The 16,523-nt window shown below is 45.7% G+C and overlaps 1 protein-coding gene across 2 annotated transcripts in view; it reads left to right on the top strand.

Moving 5' to 3' along the window:
• Nucleotides 1–6,881, top strand: part of LCP1 (lymphocyte cytosolic protein 1) — a 43,015-nt gene extending 36,134 nt beyond the window's left edge. For both annotated transcript variants that reach the window (XM_065401976.1, XM_065401984.1), the window contains 4 exons: nucleotides 689–822; nucleotides 1,623–1,746; nucleotides 3,355–3,479; nucleotides 5,387–6,881. In XM_065401976.1, the coding sequence (XP_065258048.1) occupies nucleotides 689–822; nucleotides 1,623–1,746; nucleotides 3,355–3,479; nucleotides 5,387–5,519 (516 nt within the window). In that variant the 3' untranslated portion in view covers nucleotides 5,520–6,881. The remainder of the gene's footprint in view (nucleotides 1–688; nucleotides 823–1,622; nucleotides 1,747–3,354; nucleotides 3,480–5,386) is intronic.
• Nucleotides 6,882–16,523: the final 9,642 nt, after the last annotated feature.

Genomic DNA, 16,523 nt, shown 5'->3' with positions numbered 1-16,523 from the left:
GTATTAGTGAATAATTTTTCCCACTATCCAATTCGCTCTAATCACAAGTCCCGATATATGTCCATGATGAGTCATGTGACACCCACATTAATTCCAGCCCTCCAGATCACCTCCACCACATGAAAGAAATAAGCAGATTTTAAACATTCCTGACACAGATACCTGACAAGCTGGTTAAGAGTTCCCCTCTGAATCTCCACTAACTACCCAGCTTTCTCCCAGCTCTACCACAGTGAAGAATTTTGGTCCGGAACATTCCCATACTATTTGTGTGAAGCAGCACAAGATGACTAAAGGACCTAAAACATTAATACTTACGGACTGAAAACCTCAGTTATTGTCCCACACAATCACTCTGCGGTGCTGGAGGTGGGCATGATTGCACAATGCTGTACACTCTGTCTCCATATTTCCTGGTCTGTGTGATGGCATTTAGGCTCTGATGATATACAATAGCATTTCTATGTTAGATTTGTCTAAGCTGCCTATCCTCATAGTATCTAAGGGCCAGATCCTAAAACAGCCAAACCCCTGTACACACATTGACCCCCATTGGATGGAGCTGCTGCCTGGATCCATTGGCAGGATCTGGCCTAAGTTCCCTGTAACAATTAAAGATAGCATGAATGCCCTGAACAGCAACTGTTTCACATTTACGAAGCACCCTAACTGACTCTGTCATTAACAGCTTGAAAACTGCAACTACGCAGTGGATCTGGGAAAGAATCAAGCCAAGTTTTCCCTCGTTGGAATTGCTGGGCAGGATCTCAATGAAGGAAATCGCACACTAACCCTGGCCTTGATCTGGCAGTTAATGAGAAGGTACGCTAGTTGAACATATACATACTGCTGTTCTGGTATGGAGAGATTCCATGGAAATGGGGTGCCAGCACTCACCACTGCACAGGAGGATCAATACCATTATTATTATTCCTATTGTCTGTATTGCACCATAAGTGTTCCTGGCCCTCCACAGACAATCATTAAAAGGCAGGTCTTTGCACCAAGAAAGGAGAGAGAGAGAAAACATTGGAAGGTCAAGGGCTGAAACAGTGGTTAGAAGTCCTGATCTTTGCTTTCTGTTATGGAAACACCTTGTTAGATCCTTTAGGGATGTCATGGATTTTCCATCCCTTACAGTCTGTAAGTCAAGACTGGGTGTTTTTCTGAAAGCTAGGCTCTAGCTCAAACTGAAGTGTTTGGCTTGAAGCTCAGGGTGAGGTTCTACGGCCCATGTTACGTAGCAAGTCAGACTAGATGATCACAATGGTCCTTTCTGGCCCTAAAATCGACACATCTATTATTATTTTTAGATACTGTGGTCCTGAGTCTCCTTTGCACCACTCAAGCCATATAAAAGGGCCTTAGCACATGGGAGTAAATGTAATTTGTACCTATTCTGAACCCCTTGATGCTGCCAGAGCAGTGTTAAGGGGCCATACTGTAAATGAGAATCAGCCCTGTACTTTGTATTGGTTAACTTAACATGAGGGAACAGAATCAGGTGTGAGTGAAGACTGCAGCATTTGGCCCTTGTCAGGTTTCACAGATACACTATGCTACAATGCCAAGCTTTTTATAAAGCATGAAGTAGTAGACAGCATTTTGTCCTCTGTGTTAAGGTACACTCTGAGTATCCTGGAAGATATTGGTGGTGGACAGAAGGTCAATGACGACCTCATTGTCAACTGGGTAAATGAAACACTGACTGAAGCTGGAAAAAGTTCAGTCATCAGTAGTTTCAAGGTACAGTATTTCATGATAAGTCTCTGTTTTGGGACCCCGGGTGGGTACATGTGTGTACTGTTGTTTATTTTTCACTGCATTTTCAAGGGATGTTCAGATCTGGGGGTTCGGTTCAGGCTCATCTCTAATTCAAGCAGTAAAAGCTTTTTTTAAAATTACTGCATTTATGACATTCAAAAGCTGAAGCGTTATACCCTGCTTGGATCCATCCCAAAGGGACCTTTATGCTAAGTGAGGTGATAATGAGAGTTTTAATCTCTGCCAGTCGTGGTCAGCCTCACACAGCTGGAAAGTCACTTCATCAGTGAATGGGGTTGTAGTGAGCCAGTGAATTGCACAGTAATGTCTTGTATAGCGCAGTTGTAGCCGTGTCGGTGCCAGGATATTACAGAGACAAGGTGGGTGAGGTAACATCTTTTACTGGACCAACTTCTGTTGGGGAGGGAGAAGAGCTTTCGAGACATACAGAGCTCTTCTTCAGGTCTGGGAGAGGAGTCTGGGCTGGGAGTTCCTTTCCCAGACCTGAAGAAGAGCTCTGTGTGGCTCGAAAGTTCGACTCTCTCACCAGCAGAAGTTGGTCCAATAAAAGATGTTTCCTCACCCACCTTGTCTCACACAATGCCTTGGCATTCTGTGGTCATAGTTGTTCATGGCGTTCAATTTTTGTGACACAAAATCATTGCCTGTAGATCGGGGCAATGGATTCTTCCTAAAAGTGTGTGTGTGTGGGGGGAGAACAAAGCCCCGCCCCCTCCGTGGCCCCACCCCCTCCTTTTCCCTCTGAGCTCCCGGTCCTCCAGCCAAGCCAAAAGCTGTAGCTGGGTCAGGAAGCCCGGGACCCTCCACCTGCCCAAGGTGGGGGGGCCCAAGAGCAACCCTCAGCCCATGTTCCTGCCCCCCGGGCCCTCTGCCCAGAACAGGTGGAGGTTCCGCAGCTCCCCACAGCTGCCTGCGTGGCTCTTATCCCGATCCAGCTCCATCTTACAGCCTGGCCTAGGGGTGGGGCCTTGGGGGCTGAAGAACCGCAGCCAGGCCATGGTAAGAGCCACCGGGGCAGCTGTGGGGAGCTGCAGACCTTCCATCTGCCCTGCGCGGACATGGGCTGGGGGCTGCTCTCAGGCCGCCCAATCCCAGGCAGGTGGAGGGTCCCTGGCTCCCCCCACAGCTGCCCGGACTCTCTGGGCCACTCTTACCCAGGTCAGGCTCCAGCTTCTGGCTGGCTGGGGGCGGGGTCTCAGGGGGAAGAAGAAGGGCAGAGGGCTTGCCTCCCCGTTCTGGCACCCCTGCTATAGATATAATAACATTGTGACACATATATTGCAATGCAGCAGCAAGATAACCATGCCAGGGTTATTGTGTGGCCATTGCAGCTCCTTTTGACTCCATGTCACCTTTCTCTTCTTCTGCCCACCTCCTGGCTGGTTGGAGGGACAAGGTGGAATCCTGGTGACTCATTCCATGTCTCACCACCCGCTGTGCTGCTTGTTGCAAAGTTCTAAACAGTATGTCATTTGAATGACCCATTCACTGTCCTTGAGCCATTATTATGGCTTTGTAGGACATCTGTCAATCTGTGTTTATATCGAACTGCATTTTCCCTCTGTGCAGGACAGCAAAATCAGCACAAGCATGCCAGTCCTGGATCTCATTGATGCCATTCAGCCAGGTTCCATCAAATATGACCTTCTGAAAACAGAGGACTTGAATGAGGAAGAGAAACTTAATAATGCTAAGTATGTGCATGCCATGGGACACTAGGGTTACATTACACTGTTTGTTCTTTTTGAAAAAAAAGCTAATCACACTGTCTGCTTTTAATGTATATTTCATCTCCCCCTCCCAACTGTTCTGTTCCTTTCACTGCTTCCTGCACTTGTCTTTCTTCACATGGCCCCTTTCTCCCCCTCTCCTCATGCTCATGTTTCCCTGTTACCTACTTCTCTTCTCCTTCACATGCGTCCTGGCTGTTTAGTTCCTTTCTCCTCTGCTGCCCTCAACATATTGCCCCAGCCCTTTCTCACTCTGGTGGCTGGCAGCTCCAGTCCCACTGATGAATCCAGGCCGTGAGGGCAGCTCCTGTTTGCTATCCCCCTCCTCTGTAGCAGCACCCCGGTAAAGGCAGCTAGGTTGGCTCTTCCTTCTTGCTTCCAGCTGATTTGTAGGTTTATATTCTTTGTGGTGAAGTGCCTAGACACCAGTAGAAATGACTGGAAAGACAGGTGAGAGCCAGCACCATCTGACCAGCCTCTTCTCTGCAGGTCACCAGTGCTCCTATGGGCCTCAGGATGGGAACTGCTATACTACAGGAGTGGACTTAATCACAGATATATTTCCATTTTAAAACAAAATACCTGAAATTCAGTACTTCCTTTCCTGATCTGTCAAGTCTCTTCACCAAAGGAAAACTCCAGCTGGCAATAAAGGACCTATGCAGCCTCACTGAAGTCAAAGTGATTGCAGCAGGCATAAATCAGGGAAGGGACTGGCTGAGAGTTTTTCTCTTTATGTAGCATTAATAAACTTTACTTATTTAAAACAGGAACCAAAAAGTATTCTAGGAATATCACCCTCACCTCTGACTCCTTCCTCTCACAATAGATGTGTGCTTTGCTATCTCCTGTCCTTTAACCCTACCTATAACTACTGCCTAATGGATTCACTTCTTCCCTAGTGTTTGGAGGCACTCAGATATGATAGTGATGGGGGGCCATAATAGTCCGTAGATAGAGAGAAGCTTATTGAATACCCTGTCTTCAATTGCTGCCTCACATACCTCTAACTCCATCTTCAGTCCTTTCTGGTTTGGCTTCCAGCCTCTCTGCTCCACTGAAATGGCTCATACCTCGGTCTCTAACCTGTTCCTTGCCAAATCTCAGGGTCCCAAGGCCATTCTCATCTTCTTTGACCTGTCCTGCTGCTTTTGACACTGCAGATCATTCTCTCCTGCTTCCCAGCTTATCCTCCCTTGACTTTTCCAACACTTGTTCTCCCTGGCCATTCTTTTTGCATTTCTTCTGGTGTATCATCTTCCTCCCTTCTGCTACATCCCATGTGAGTCCCACAGGTCTCTGTTCCCTCCTCTTCTCACTCTACCTTCTATATCTGGGTGAACTCATCAACTCATAACACTTTACTACTATCCATATGCCAACACCTCACAAATCTACCTTTCTACTTCTGGTCTGTCTCCATCCGTCTAATCTTGAATCTTGGCTTCACTCTCCAACATCTGGATCTGAACATCTTGCCACCACCTTAAATTTAATTATCAGAGGGGTAGCCGTGTTAGTCTGGATCTGTAAAAAGTGACAACAAGTCCTGTGGCACCTTATAGACTAACAGATGTATTGGAACATAAGCTTTCGTGGGTGAATACCCACTTCGTCAGATGCATGCTTATGCTTCAATACATCTGTTAGTCTATAAGGTGCCACAGGACTCTTTGTCACTTAAATTTAATATAGTTCAAACCAAACTCATGATCTTTCATCTGAAACCTTGTGCACTCCCCCATTCTCTGTCACTGTTGAACTCACCTCCAATCTACTGTTTATCTGTATGAAGCACAAGAAGTTGTTAAACAAATTGATTACTAAGGTTGCTTCTTACTTTTTTTTTTCATTTTTTCCCCCCAATGTAGATATGCCATCTCCATGGCAAGAAAAATTGGAGCAAGAGTCTATGCCCTTCCAGAAGACCTGGTTGAAGTAAAACCCAAAATGGTCATGACTGTGTTTGCTTGCCTTATGGGAAAAGGAATGAAGAAAGTTTAAGCCATAAAAGACTGATACTCATGACTGGTATATGCCCCCTGACTCCCTCAGACCGGATGTTCCTCAGACTCAGATATCAAGGAAATATGCAGTCTTGGTACTTTCCAAAGCATGGATGCTAGACAAGGTTCCAAATCATACAAAAGATGACATGCATATCCAGCAAAACACTCTACCATGTTCTGTATGGAACAGCAATGTGCTTGATTTCTTTGCCACATTATCCCCTTTGCTAGATGTAGCCTTTTCTGCTTCCTGAATATGTTTCCAAACAACACGAGCTTTACATGTGCTGATATTAATGGCTGTCCAGGTCATTGTCTGGAGATCACCTGGCATTTTTGTTTTGGGAGCAGGATTAGGTTATACACGTTTTTCAGGATTGTGAAATGTTACATTAACTCTCTTATAGGTGTTCATGCTTGTGACATTTACGCTATGCTTTCCTTCAGCTTGTACCTGGAACTACAAAAGAGATTTCCTTAAGCCAATGCAGGTACTGCATAGTGTCCTTATCAGTGTTTATTTTTCTGTGATAGTAAAATCCACTCTGTTGGGAAACTCTTGTGGCAACAAAAGTGCTAATTAAGGACCCTATTGTGGCACCCTTATTCAGACTAAGTAGTACTTTACACCGCGAGTCGTCCCAGTGCTATCAGTGGCATTACTTGCAGAATATGACATTAATCATTGAATAAAAGTCTGGCCCTCAGAGCATCCTAATTCTGTGAGACCTTCACAGCCTATGTTGTGCAAGATGATCATTCATTTTTATTTCATGACATGCTTTAAAACAAAGCAAGAACATCCTTAAAATGAAATCTATGCTAAAGAACTTAAGGAGAGGTCTACTCACGTAGTAGCAACAATACAGCTGGGACCAGAGTGAAGTGAGCATAAGGCCACATAGTGACAGATTTATTTATCAAACAATAATTCAGCCCTGCTAACAACTTTGAACAGGCTTGCAGACAATACAAGGTATGCTACTGAACACACAAGGGGCCAGGGCCCTGATTAAGCAAGGCAATTCAGCATGTACTTATCTTAATTAGGCACATGCTTAAGTGCTTTACGGAATTGGGGCCCATTTCCTCAACTGGGGTAAAAAAGCATAGCTCACATTGACTTCAACATAGCTCTGTCAGTTTACTCTAGCTGAGGATCTAGCCCTATCTGTTTAGAATAAATGAAATACATTGCACTGAATCTATTCTTTGGCATGTGGTATTCATTGTTATGCTCATTAAGCGCATTCTACTGTAGTTCAAATGCAAAAGAAGTGAGTTTTGCCTTAATGCACATTCTTTCCCCTTGCGAAATTGCCTTAATGAAGAATAAATATACAGTGATGAGAAAAGCCTCTCTAAATAAAACATTCTATAAGTCAAAATTTAAGACTTTTCCTTTCAGTGATATATGTGCTAATGATGTGATAAGTACTGTATGCTTGTACAACTGACACATACAGATTTTAAAACAAACTCATGGGACTCAATATATGTAGACTTGTATGCTGGACTTGTACATTATATAATCCACCACTCCGTATCACCGCACTTTATGGACACTAGCCATCAACATTAACTTTACTGCTTTATTTGTTTTGTAATGGAAATATGCTGTTGGGTGTACAATATTGATTAGAAAGGCTAGATTCTGCCACCCATATTCATCTTGAGTAGTAACTTGCTCCTGACCAGATTCTGCTCCCTTACTTGTATTGAGTAATACCTTACTCTCTGAATGGTCCCAGTGACTTCAGTGAGACGGTTTGCATGGAAAGGCATGGAGTAAGGATAGCAGAATCTGGCCCTTTGTGTTTAGTTCTTTTGATTGAAAAGGGAATGCTGATGGAATCAAGTGCAACTCAATGTGAGTAAGGGTTGCAGAATCTGGCCCTAACTGTGTACTAAAGATTTTGAAAGGAATATAATCCCATGGTACATTTAATTATGTCATTATATATCCCATCGTGTGATGTGTTGGTAGAGCAGAAGAACTTTTTTTATGATACATTTAGCTATGATTGGCATTATAAAAAAATCACTGGTTCTCGAACCCAGGTCCACAGGCAACCCTGATAGCCCAGCTGTGATCCAGCAGCATGCTAGTAGCTGCTAGGCTGAGTGGTTAATGGAGCCTAGACCCACCAGAGGCACCACCCCCAGGAGTCCTGACTGGAGGAGTGCGTGCTTCCACGGATGGGTCTGGCTCTGCTATGTAAGCCAGAAAGAGGCACAGGAAGTTGTCTGGGCAACTGGGTGAGTTCCTGGCTGGCTGCTACACTGGACCCTGCCTTCTCACCTGACTCCTGAGCCCTGATTCCCTGGCTGGTTCTTGCCTTCTTGCTGTGTTCCTGATCCCTGCCCCTGTTCTTACACTCCAGCTCTGACCCTAGGCCCTGGTATTCAGCCTCTGACTCCAGTTCTGACCTTTGGCTCTGATTCCTGGCTCTGATTCCAGCTTGATCCTTGACTCTGGTCTCTGGTGTCTGCCTCTGGTTCTGACCCTAGGCTCTGTTTTCTGGCTCCTGACTCCTGCTCTGACCACTAGGTCAGACTGTCCACATTCCGATCCCTAACAGTTTGCATGGACCTTTAGCCTCCCAGGGTTGACTCTTCTGGGAAAGATGCAAGCAGAAGAGCTCTCCCACTACACGCGTGCCAGAATCACCAAAGCAGGAAGCCTGCCAGCAGGCAGACAACCAAGCAATGCAGACCCAAATTACACAGCTGCCAACCGAGAACCAGATGTTACAGGAACAAATACTTCAGCTTTGCGCTGAGAAATTTGCACTTTGGACCTGGCCTGCAGCATTGCCCTTTGATCCAAGACCTGTGATTCCGCTGCCAGAACCCTCAGAGAGTCCAAGGTTTCATGAACCACTGCTGCTTCCTGTTCCTACTTCACCTGCAAGTTTACTTTTCCAATGAGACCAAGGTAGGCCTGGTAATTAGCCTGTTGACTGGGGAAGCATTGGCCTAGGCCTTCCATTTACGAGAGATGACAGTCTAGTACAAGCCAACTGGAATGCCTTCCTAGGGTCGAGCTTGACTATCTTTGACAACCCCTATCGTGGCTCCTCGGCCAAGTCTTCCCTATGAAAACTCCAGTGAGGGCAAGGCACAGCTGCCTCCCCCTACGTGGTGCATTTCTGTCAACTCATATCAGACACTGAGTGGAGCAAAGTGGCCCAGCTGTAACAAATCCGATGAGGCCTAAAGAGGAGGTTAAGGACAAGCTGGCTCAAGTAGAAACCCAACAGGTGTGGATGCCTTCATTGACCTCGCTATTTAGATCGACAATTGTTTATGTGAGCGGCAGGAAAAGAGGGTTGTCACAGCCACCTAGCCCATGGCCCCTGCTGTTAAACCCTGCTCAGCACACTGCGCTGATGCCAGTAGACCAGGCTTGTCGATAACTTAACCTTGAGGGAAAGGAACAATGATGACACCTCAACCTTTGCTTCTAGGCCACCCCATCTCAGAAACTCATAGACTTTTAGGCCAGAAGGGACCATCATGATCATCTAGTCTAACCTCCTGCACATTGCAGGCTGCAGAACCTCACCCATCCACTCCTCCAATAGGCCCATAATCTCTGGCTGAGTTACTTGAAGTCTTCAAAACTTGATTTAAAGATTTCATGTTACAGAGAATACACCATTTACTCTAGTTCAAAGCATGGCCCATGCAGCAGAGTACAGTGACCCTCTTCCTCCCTTCCCAGGTCTCTCCATCTGCCTTATTCAGAACCCAGCCCAAAAGGAGACAGGAAACAAGCTGGCCAAGGCTTGGTAAGTGAGGGCTGGCTTGGGCATCACAACAGCGTACCATTAAGTCTCCAGCCCCAGTCTTGATCAGAACACGCACTGGGTCCTGCCAGTTGACTCCAGGCCTTCAAGTACTGACCTGATTACATATTTCTGGACAGTCCAGATGTCTTCCTGTGCAGTGGGCCCTCATTGACACACGTGCAGCTGATAACTTTATGGATATGTTGATAGCCCCAGTCTGCCCTGGACCTGGGAGACATAACTGATGGGTGCCATCTATCCTCAGGGCTGCTGAGCATAGAAACTGTATCTTTCGAGGTTCAGCACTGGGAAATGCTGCAATTTCATGTGATCCACTCACAGTACTTTCTCCTGAGCCTAGGCATCTTCTGGCCGACCCTCCACAACCCTCTTGTCCATTGGCAGGAGCAAAGGGTCAGTTTTCTCTCAGAACTTTGCCAACAGCATTGCCTTGTTAAAGAAGGTATGGGGTCATGTACCTCTCCTTGGTGAAGATTCTGTTTGACCACGTTTATGCCATGTCAGAGCCTGAGTTGGTCATTCTATGCAGGTATCTCCAGGAGAACTTGTTTGTCTGTCCACCTTGCTCACCAGGGCACCTGTCCTCTTTTTTAAAAAAACAAAAGCAAACATAAAGATGGCCATCTCTGCCTCTGTTTTGAACCAGATAACTATAAGGAATAGATACCCTTCTACTCCTGCACCCCAAACTGTTGGGTCATGGGGGGGCCACTTGAATATTCATGGAACTGGACCTCCAGAGAGCATATAACCTCATATGTATCAGAGTGGGAGATGGGTGGAAGCAGGGGCGGCTCTATGTATTTTGCCGCCCCAAGCACGGCAGTCAGGCGGCTTTCGGCGGCATGCCTGCGGGAGGTCCACCAGTCTCAAATGAATTAGCACACACCCCGAAAGTGGTGGAGACAGTAAATTAAAATATGGTTAAGATATGGAATGCATGTTGATGAATGCTTGATGTACATAAATGGTTAGGGAGGTGCCAGCCTAGAAAGGGAGTATCCATCGGCCGAAGAATGTGTCAAGTAGGACCACCAGACAACCTCCTGAGGGTAAACTGGGATCCACCCCATCACCTAAAAGGATGAGAAACACAAACTTTGGACAGTGTGGAGCCACCAGGAATGTGCCACTTTGAACAGGAATGTGCCATCTGCTGATTGAGTCAGCAACAGCAGGATGAAACAGTTCCCATAGACTAACATAGGAATTAAATCCTATAAGAATGGACTCTCAAGACTGAGGACTTTGAGTCTCTGATTCTGCTGCCAACCTCCAGGAGCATCAGGTGCACCTGACACAGACTCGGCTCCATCCTCATGACCAAGATACCTGGCCAGTAATTTGGCATGAGCAACTTCTAGGCTGGTAACTATAACACCTATACAGAACTTGAATGAATGATTGTGTGAATGAATCTATCTATCTATCTATCTATCTATCTATCTATCTATCTATCTATCTATCTATCTATCTATCTATATGTGTGTGTATAAGGAATAAGTATTCAAACAACATTGTTTACTTTTATCTTTTGCTTTATCATTATATTTACAATAAATGTGGCATCTTTGCCTTATCCCTCTTAATAAGATCCTGCTGGTTTTTATTCTATTGGTATAACAGCAGCTTCAGTGGGTTCTATACTTTCCCCATTTTGACTTTATCTCCTACTGGCTGGGATCCTGGAATGGCAAGGCTGACATTCTGTCCTGTAAAGGGGAGTACTGTGTTGATCCAAAGAGGCCTAATCAGGAAACCTCCTGCATCCTTAAGCCCCATAAATTTCTTGGTGCAATGGTCAGCCATGATCTGCTTGTCCTAATCACAGGGACTCCCACTGACAAACATGAAGTTATAAACTAGGAATCACACGACACCCGGAATGGACTAACTTTCACAAAGGAATACATATACCGATCGCCATATTTGGGGTCGGGATGGAATTTTCCTCCAGGGCAGATTGGCAGAGGCCCTGGAGGTTTTTCACCTTCCTCTGCAGTGTGGGGCATGGGCATGGGTCACTTGCTGCAGGATTCTCTGCACCTTGAGGTCTTTACACCACGATTTGAAGACTGCAATAACTCAGACATAGGTTAGGGGTTTGTTACAGGAGTGGGTGGGTGAGATTCTGTGGCCTGCATTGTGCAGGAGGTCAGACTAGATGATCATAACGGTCCCTTCTGACCTTAGAGTCTATGAGTCTATATACGTTTCCGCTGGACTTCCACAAGTTGCAAGTGTGCCACAATTTCCCCTGGATGGGGCATTTCCACTCGCTCGAAGACCCAGTATTTAGCATCTTGTTCCTTTTGATGGCCCTGAATGAGAGCAGTGACAACGGAATGTGTTGCCTCCTGCAATATATGCACCCACACCAAGATGTTGCGCAGTAAACCCCTCAGACTCTTTCAACCCTCTAGAGACTCCCCCTAGATTCTGCAGGGCTATTGCTCTATACTTCATCATGGAGCTACTTGAGTATATGACAATTTTGACAGTTGTGGATCATTTCACAAAGACGGCTCACTTTATTCCCTGCACCCACCTGCCCTCTCTTCCAAGGAAACCACCCAGCTATGGGTTAACCAGGTTGTCCACTTTCATGGGCTCCTGGATCACATCCCTTCAAATCACAGTCCACAATTGATCTACTGTTTCTGGCATCAAGCCCTCCAAATATTAGGGGCTCACTCTTGCTCCTCTTTTGCCTACCACTCCCAAGTGAACGGCCAGCTGGAGAGAGTAAATCAAATACTAGAGTAGTACCTATGGTGTTACATCAATCATCAACAGAATGACTGGTCCTCACAGTTACCCTAATGTGGAGTTCACACATAACAATGCAGAACATGCCTCTACTGGGAAAAGCCCTTTCTGTAAGAGTCCAGGGTGTAGGTGGTCTGGCCTAGCAGTCACAGCTGAGCTGGGGGCAACACATCAGGGGTGGTAGTCAGTGAGCAGGAGTCAAAGGAATTGCTAGAGCCAAGTTCAGTAAGCAAGAGTCAGGCCAGAGTTGGAGACCAGAGATCAGGGTAGTAGCAGGCCAGAGTCACGAGGCAAGAGTCAGCATCAGAGTCAGGTTGGGATCAGAGACCAGAAGATGAGGTTAAGTCTGGCATCACAGCAGGCCAAAGTCTGTGCAGTTGCCCAGACAACTTCCTGGGGCACCCTCCAGAGTTAAATAGGGTGCTCAGCCAATCAGAGAACTGAAGGGTACTGTCACTCTGGGTCCCTTGGGTGGACTTCCTGTGGCATCTGCTCTCCAAAGTGCTCCCTGACTGCAGCTCTGCATGGCTTCTTTGTGGCACTGTGGGAATGTCAATTGGTCCAGGCTCTGCAGACTTGGGTTCTAATCCATGGATCTTTACACTTCCTTTGCAAATTATGGGGTCCATCCCCTATTCCACCCAGAGTTCCCCATGTCCTCCTCTACCCCAGCAGTCTCAGATTGGATATAATAGATCCATTAGACCCAAGAAATGTTAAAGAACTACCTTGAAGAAGCAAAAACATGTTACAGGCAATATGTGAATCCATAAGGGCAGAAGATGTCTCTCAGCTAAACATTACACATGGACAGACCCACAAACAGCATCATCTGTTCGTCAGCCCCCATTGGATCCATAGACAAATCAACCCTCTCAGTTTTGAGCTCCACCTGCCTCGATCCCTCAGAATAGACACTTTTTCATACATCGCTCCTAAAGCTGTGTATAAAGAAATCATTTTCCCATAAAACCCAACTGCCTTCCCATTGCTACACATCTAGGATCATGACAAGTATATTGTGCATGATGTCCTCAATTGTAAGTCAAGCGGGGCAAGTGCTGGTACTTGGACTATTGGGAGGGCTACGGGCTTGAACAATGCTCCTAAGAGCCTGCAGAGAATGTTCCTGCCTAAGAACTTGTGAAAACCTGCCATGAAAGCCACCCTGAGAAGCCTGGTCCAGTGGCACCTTGAAGGTGCCCTAGGGAAAGGGTGATGTGAGGATCCATGGGTCTTGAACCTGGGTCTCCAGGCAGCCCTTGTATCCCAGCTACCCTCTGGCAGCTTGCTAGTAACTGCTGAGCTGAGTGACTATTGGAACCCTAGCCCCACCAGAGGCACCGCTCACAGAAATCCTGATTGGAGGAGTGCCCAACCCCACTGACTGGTCTGGCTGTGCTATTTAAGCCAGAAAGAGGCACAGGAAGTTGTCTGTGCAACTGGGTGAATTCCTGGCTGGCTGCTACATCAGACCCTGCCTTCTCACCCTGAGTCCTAGTTTCTGTCTTCCTGACCTGATGCTGATCCCTGCCCCTGCTCTCTGACTTTAATTCTGGCTCTGACCATTGGCTCAACTTTCTGACTCTAATTCTGATCCTGGCATTTGGCCTTTGGCTCTGATTCCTGGCTTTGACTCTGGCTTGACCCTTGGCTCTGGTATCCAGCTTCTGACTCTGGTTCTGACCATCAGCTCCACTTCCCGGCTCCTGACTCCTCCTCCAACCACTAGATCAGCCCATCCACGTCTGAGTCCTTAACATGTAGATCTGACTCACAGTCCAGCCCATAATGAACAGGAAGTGGATCCATTGATGGGAAATGTGATTTTAGCATCTCCTAGTTATTTATTTTGACCTTTGCATATATTTTGCACATTCTAGGGGACATTTAGGCTGAGTGGTTAATGGAAGTCAGAGAGTGGGGTGAGGCAATAGTGCGTGACTAAGGATAATGTGGCAAGGGGGAACTGGCAGTTCTTTTGCACACTTTCTACTATTTGTTGTTTTTTAAAGGGTAGAATATTTCATAGAATCACAGGACTGGAAGGGACCTTGAGAGGTCATCTAGTCCAGTCCCCTACACGCATGGCAGGACTAAGTATTATCTAGACCATCCCTGACAGGTGTTTGTCCAACCTGCTCTTAAAAACCTCCAATGATGGAGATTCCACAACCTCCCTGGGCAATTTATTCCAGTGCTTAACCACTCTGACAGTTTTTCCTAATATCATCTTAAACCTCCCTTGCTGCAGTTTAAGCCCATTGCTTCTTGTCCTATCCTCAGAGGTTAAGAAGAACAATTTTTCTCCCTCCTCTTTGTAACAACCTTTTATGTACTTGAAAACTGTTATGTCCCCTCTCAGTCTTCTCTTCTCCAGATTAAACAAACCCAATTTTTTCAATCTTCCCTCATAAGTCATGTTTTCTAGACCTTTAATCATTTTTGCTGCTCTTCTCTGGACTTTCTCCAATTTGTCCACATCTTTCCTGAAATGTGGTGCCCAGAACTGGACACAATACTCCAGCTGAGGCCTAATCAGTGTGGAGTAGAGTGGAAGAATTACTTCTTGTGTCTTGCTTACAACACTCCTGCTAATACATCCCCGAATGATGTTCATGTGAGTTCTCTGCTTAAACAAACCTATTTAAACCTTATTTTACAAACCTACTAAAAAATCAGGGCAAGTTCCAAATAAAAGCTTCCTTTGAAAAAGAGATAAGTTTGCATATGTGTTTCAGCAGGTCCAGTGAAGAGCCCAGAACATTACTCCTTTACTCTCTAGCTCAAACAGCATGCCAAGGCCACTCACGGACTCCACTGTGATACTCCAATGCTTTGCTATCAGCTCTCTAATGCTCCCAATACTAACAATGCAGTAGAGCAAACTAACCACCAGATGGCAATACATCTAGCTGGAGTTTTAACACAAATATGTGTGTATGTAACCATACAACTGTGAAACCGTCTCCCATGGGGAGCAGTGGAAGCCCTTCACTTGGGATATTTAAACCTGGACAAAAAATTAGCACCTATCCATGTGCAATCGGCTACAATACTGCATTGTCAGGGCAATATAGTTAGATGACCCAGCAGATCTTTCATCTCTAACATTTTATAATCTTATGTGAAAAATAAACCTGGAATAGCTATATTCTTGTAGAATTTTATAAATATTTTCACTTTCACATACAGAAAATGGGACCTCGCTAGCTTTTTGCTGATGGACTCAGGTGGTGTTTGAGGTTTTGCTTTGATGGACTGGTACGGAATGACGCTCTTAGTGGTTACTGAAAGGTATCATTCCATGGCATTTTGATCATGGCACAGAAATTCTGAACTTTTCATTGTCTCTTTCTCCCTAGTTTTCTATCTCCCCAAGAGGCATCAGATGTCTTTTAGTCTTCACTTCCAAAGCAAGCTGGCTTTGTAACCTGTTTCATGATTGATTTTCAGTGCACAAGTCATCATAATTTAGAAAGATTCAAAAAGGCTTAGACGTTTATATGAATAAGAATAGAGCATCAGCAGTTGCACTAGCTAGGATGAAAATTACAAGGGCTCAATCAGCATGCTCCAGGGCATAATCTGATCACCAGATGGAGTCAGAAATAAATGTTCCCCCATGGTATAGTAGAGCATAATTAGGTGCATTATGAGGATTTTACACCTTGCTTTAAATCATGTGGTCCTGGCTTCTTTCAGAAACAGAATACCAAATTGGATGGATGCTTGCTATGTTTTACTGTGGCTGTACCAAGGTGTATATCTACATTATAATGACGTCAAGCCAGAACTCTACTTCTGCAACATTTTGTTCCCCCTCTGAAGTTTGGTAAAGTTTGGATCCAGATATTAACTTTACAACTGGCCCATACCTATGGCAGGGCCAAATCAGAACATTAGATTCTGGTTTCTAATGTGTTCAAACTTCGGGGTAATTCAGATCTGAATCCAGATCTGAGCTTGGGCCCATCTCTAAGAGATGCTGCAATAATCAAAGTAAAGGTGACTCTATTGCTGATTATGACAATTTGTACAACATGGGCTATATCTTGCTTTCATTCCATGTGTGGAACCCACAGGATGTAGCCCGTAACTTTCAAAAATGTGTTCAAAAGTCCCAGAATTCTGCATCAGTAGCTTATGTGACTTTGCTAGGTATGACGCTTCCCAGGGGTACCCAGGGTTGTGAGCCACCTCGCAACCACCTGCCCTGAACATGAGGAAGTCTTGTCTGTGCCTGCTGTGGGTCAGGTCCCTGACTCCAGCAGCCACGGGCAACACAAGCTCTCTCTTCCAGGCCTACAGAGGCCCCACACTCTCTCTCTACAGGTTAGCGGTAGGCACACACCAACCACGGAGCCCGCTGAGCATCTCCCTGGAGCGTCTATCCCCTGGTCCACTGGACACAT

This window comes from Emys orbicularis, chromosome 1, assembly GCF_028017835.1.
Source record: "Emys orbicularis isolate rEmyOrb1 chromosome 1, rEmyOrb1.hap1, whole genome shotgun sequence".
Classification (NCBI taxonomy): Eukaryota; Metazoa; Chordata; order Testudines; family Emydidae; genus Emys; species Emys orbicularis.
The sequence above is the reverse complement of the archived record's forward strand: the minus strand, read 5'-3'. Positions and strand labels throughout refer to the sequence as shown.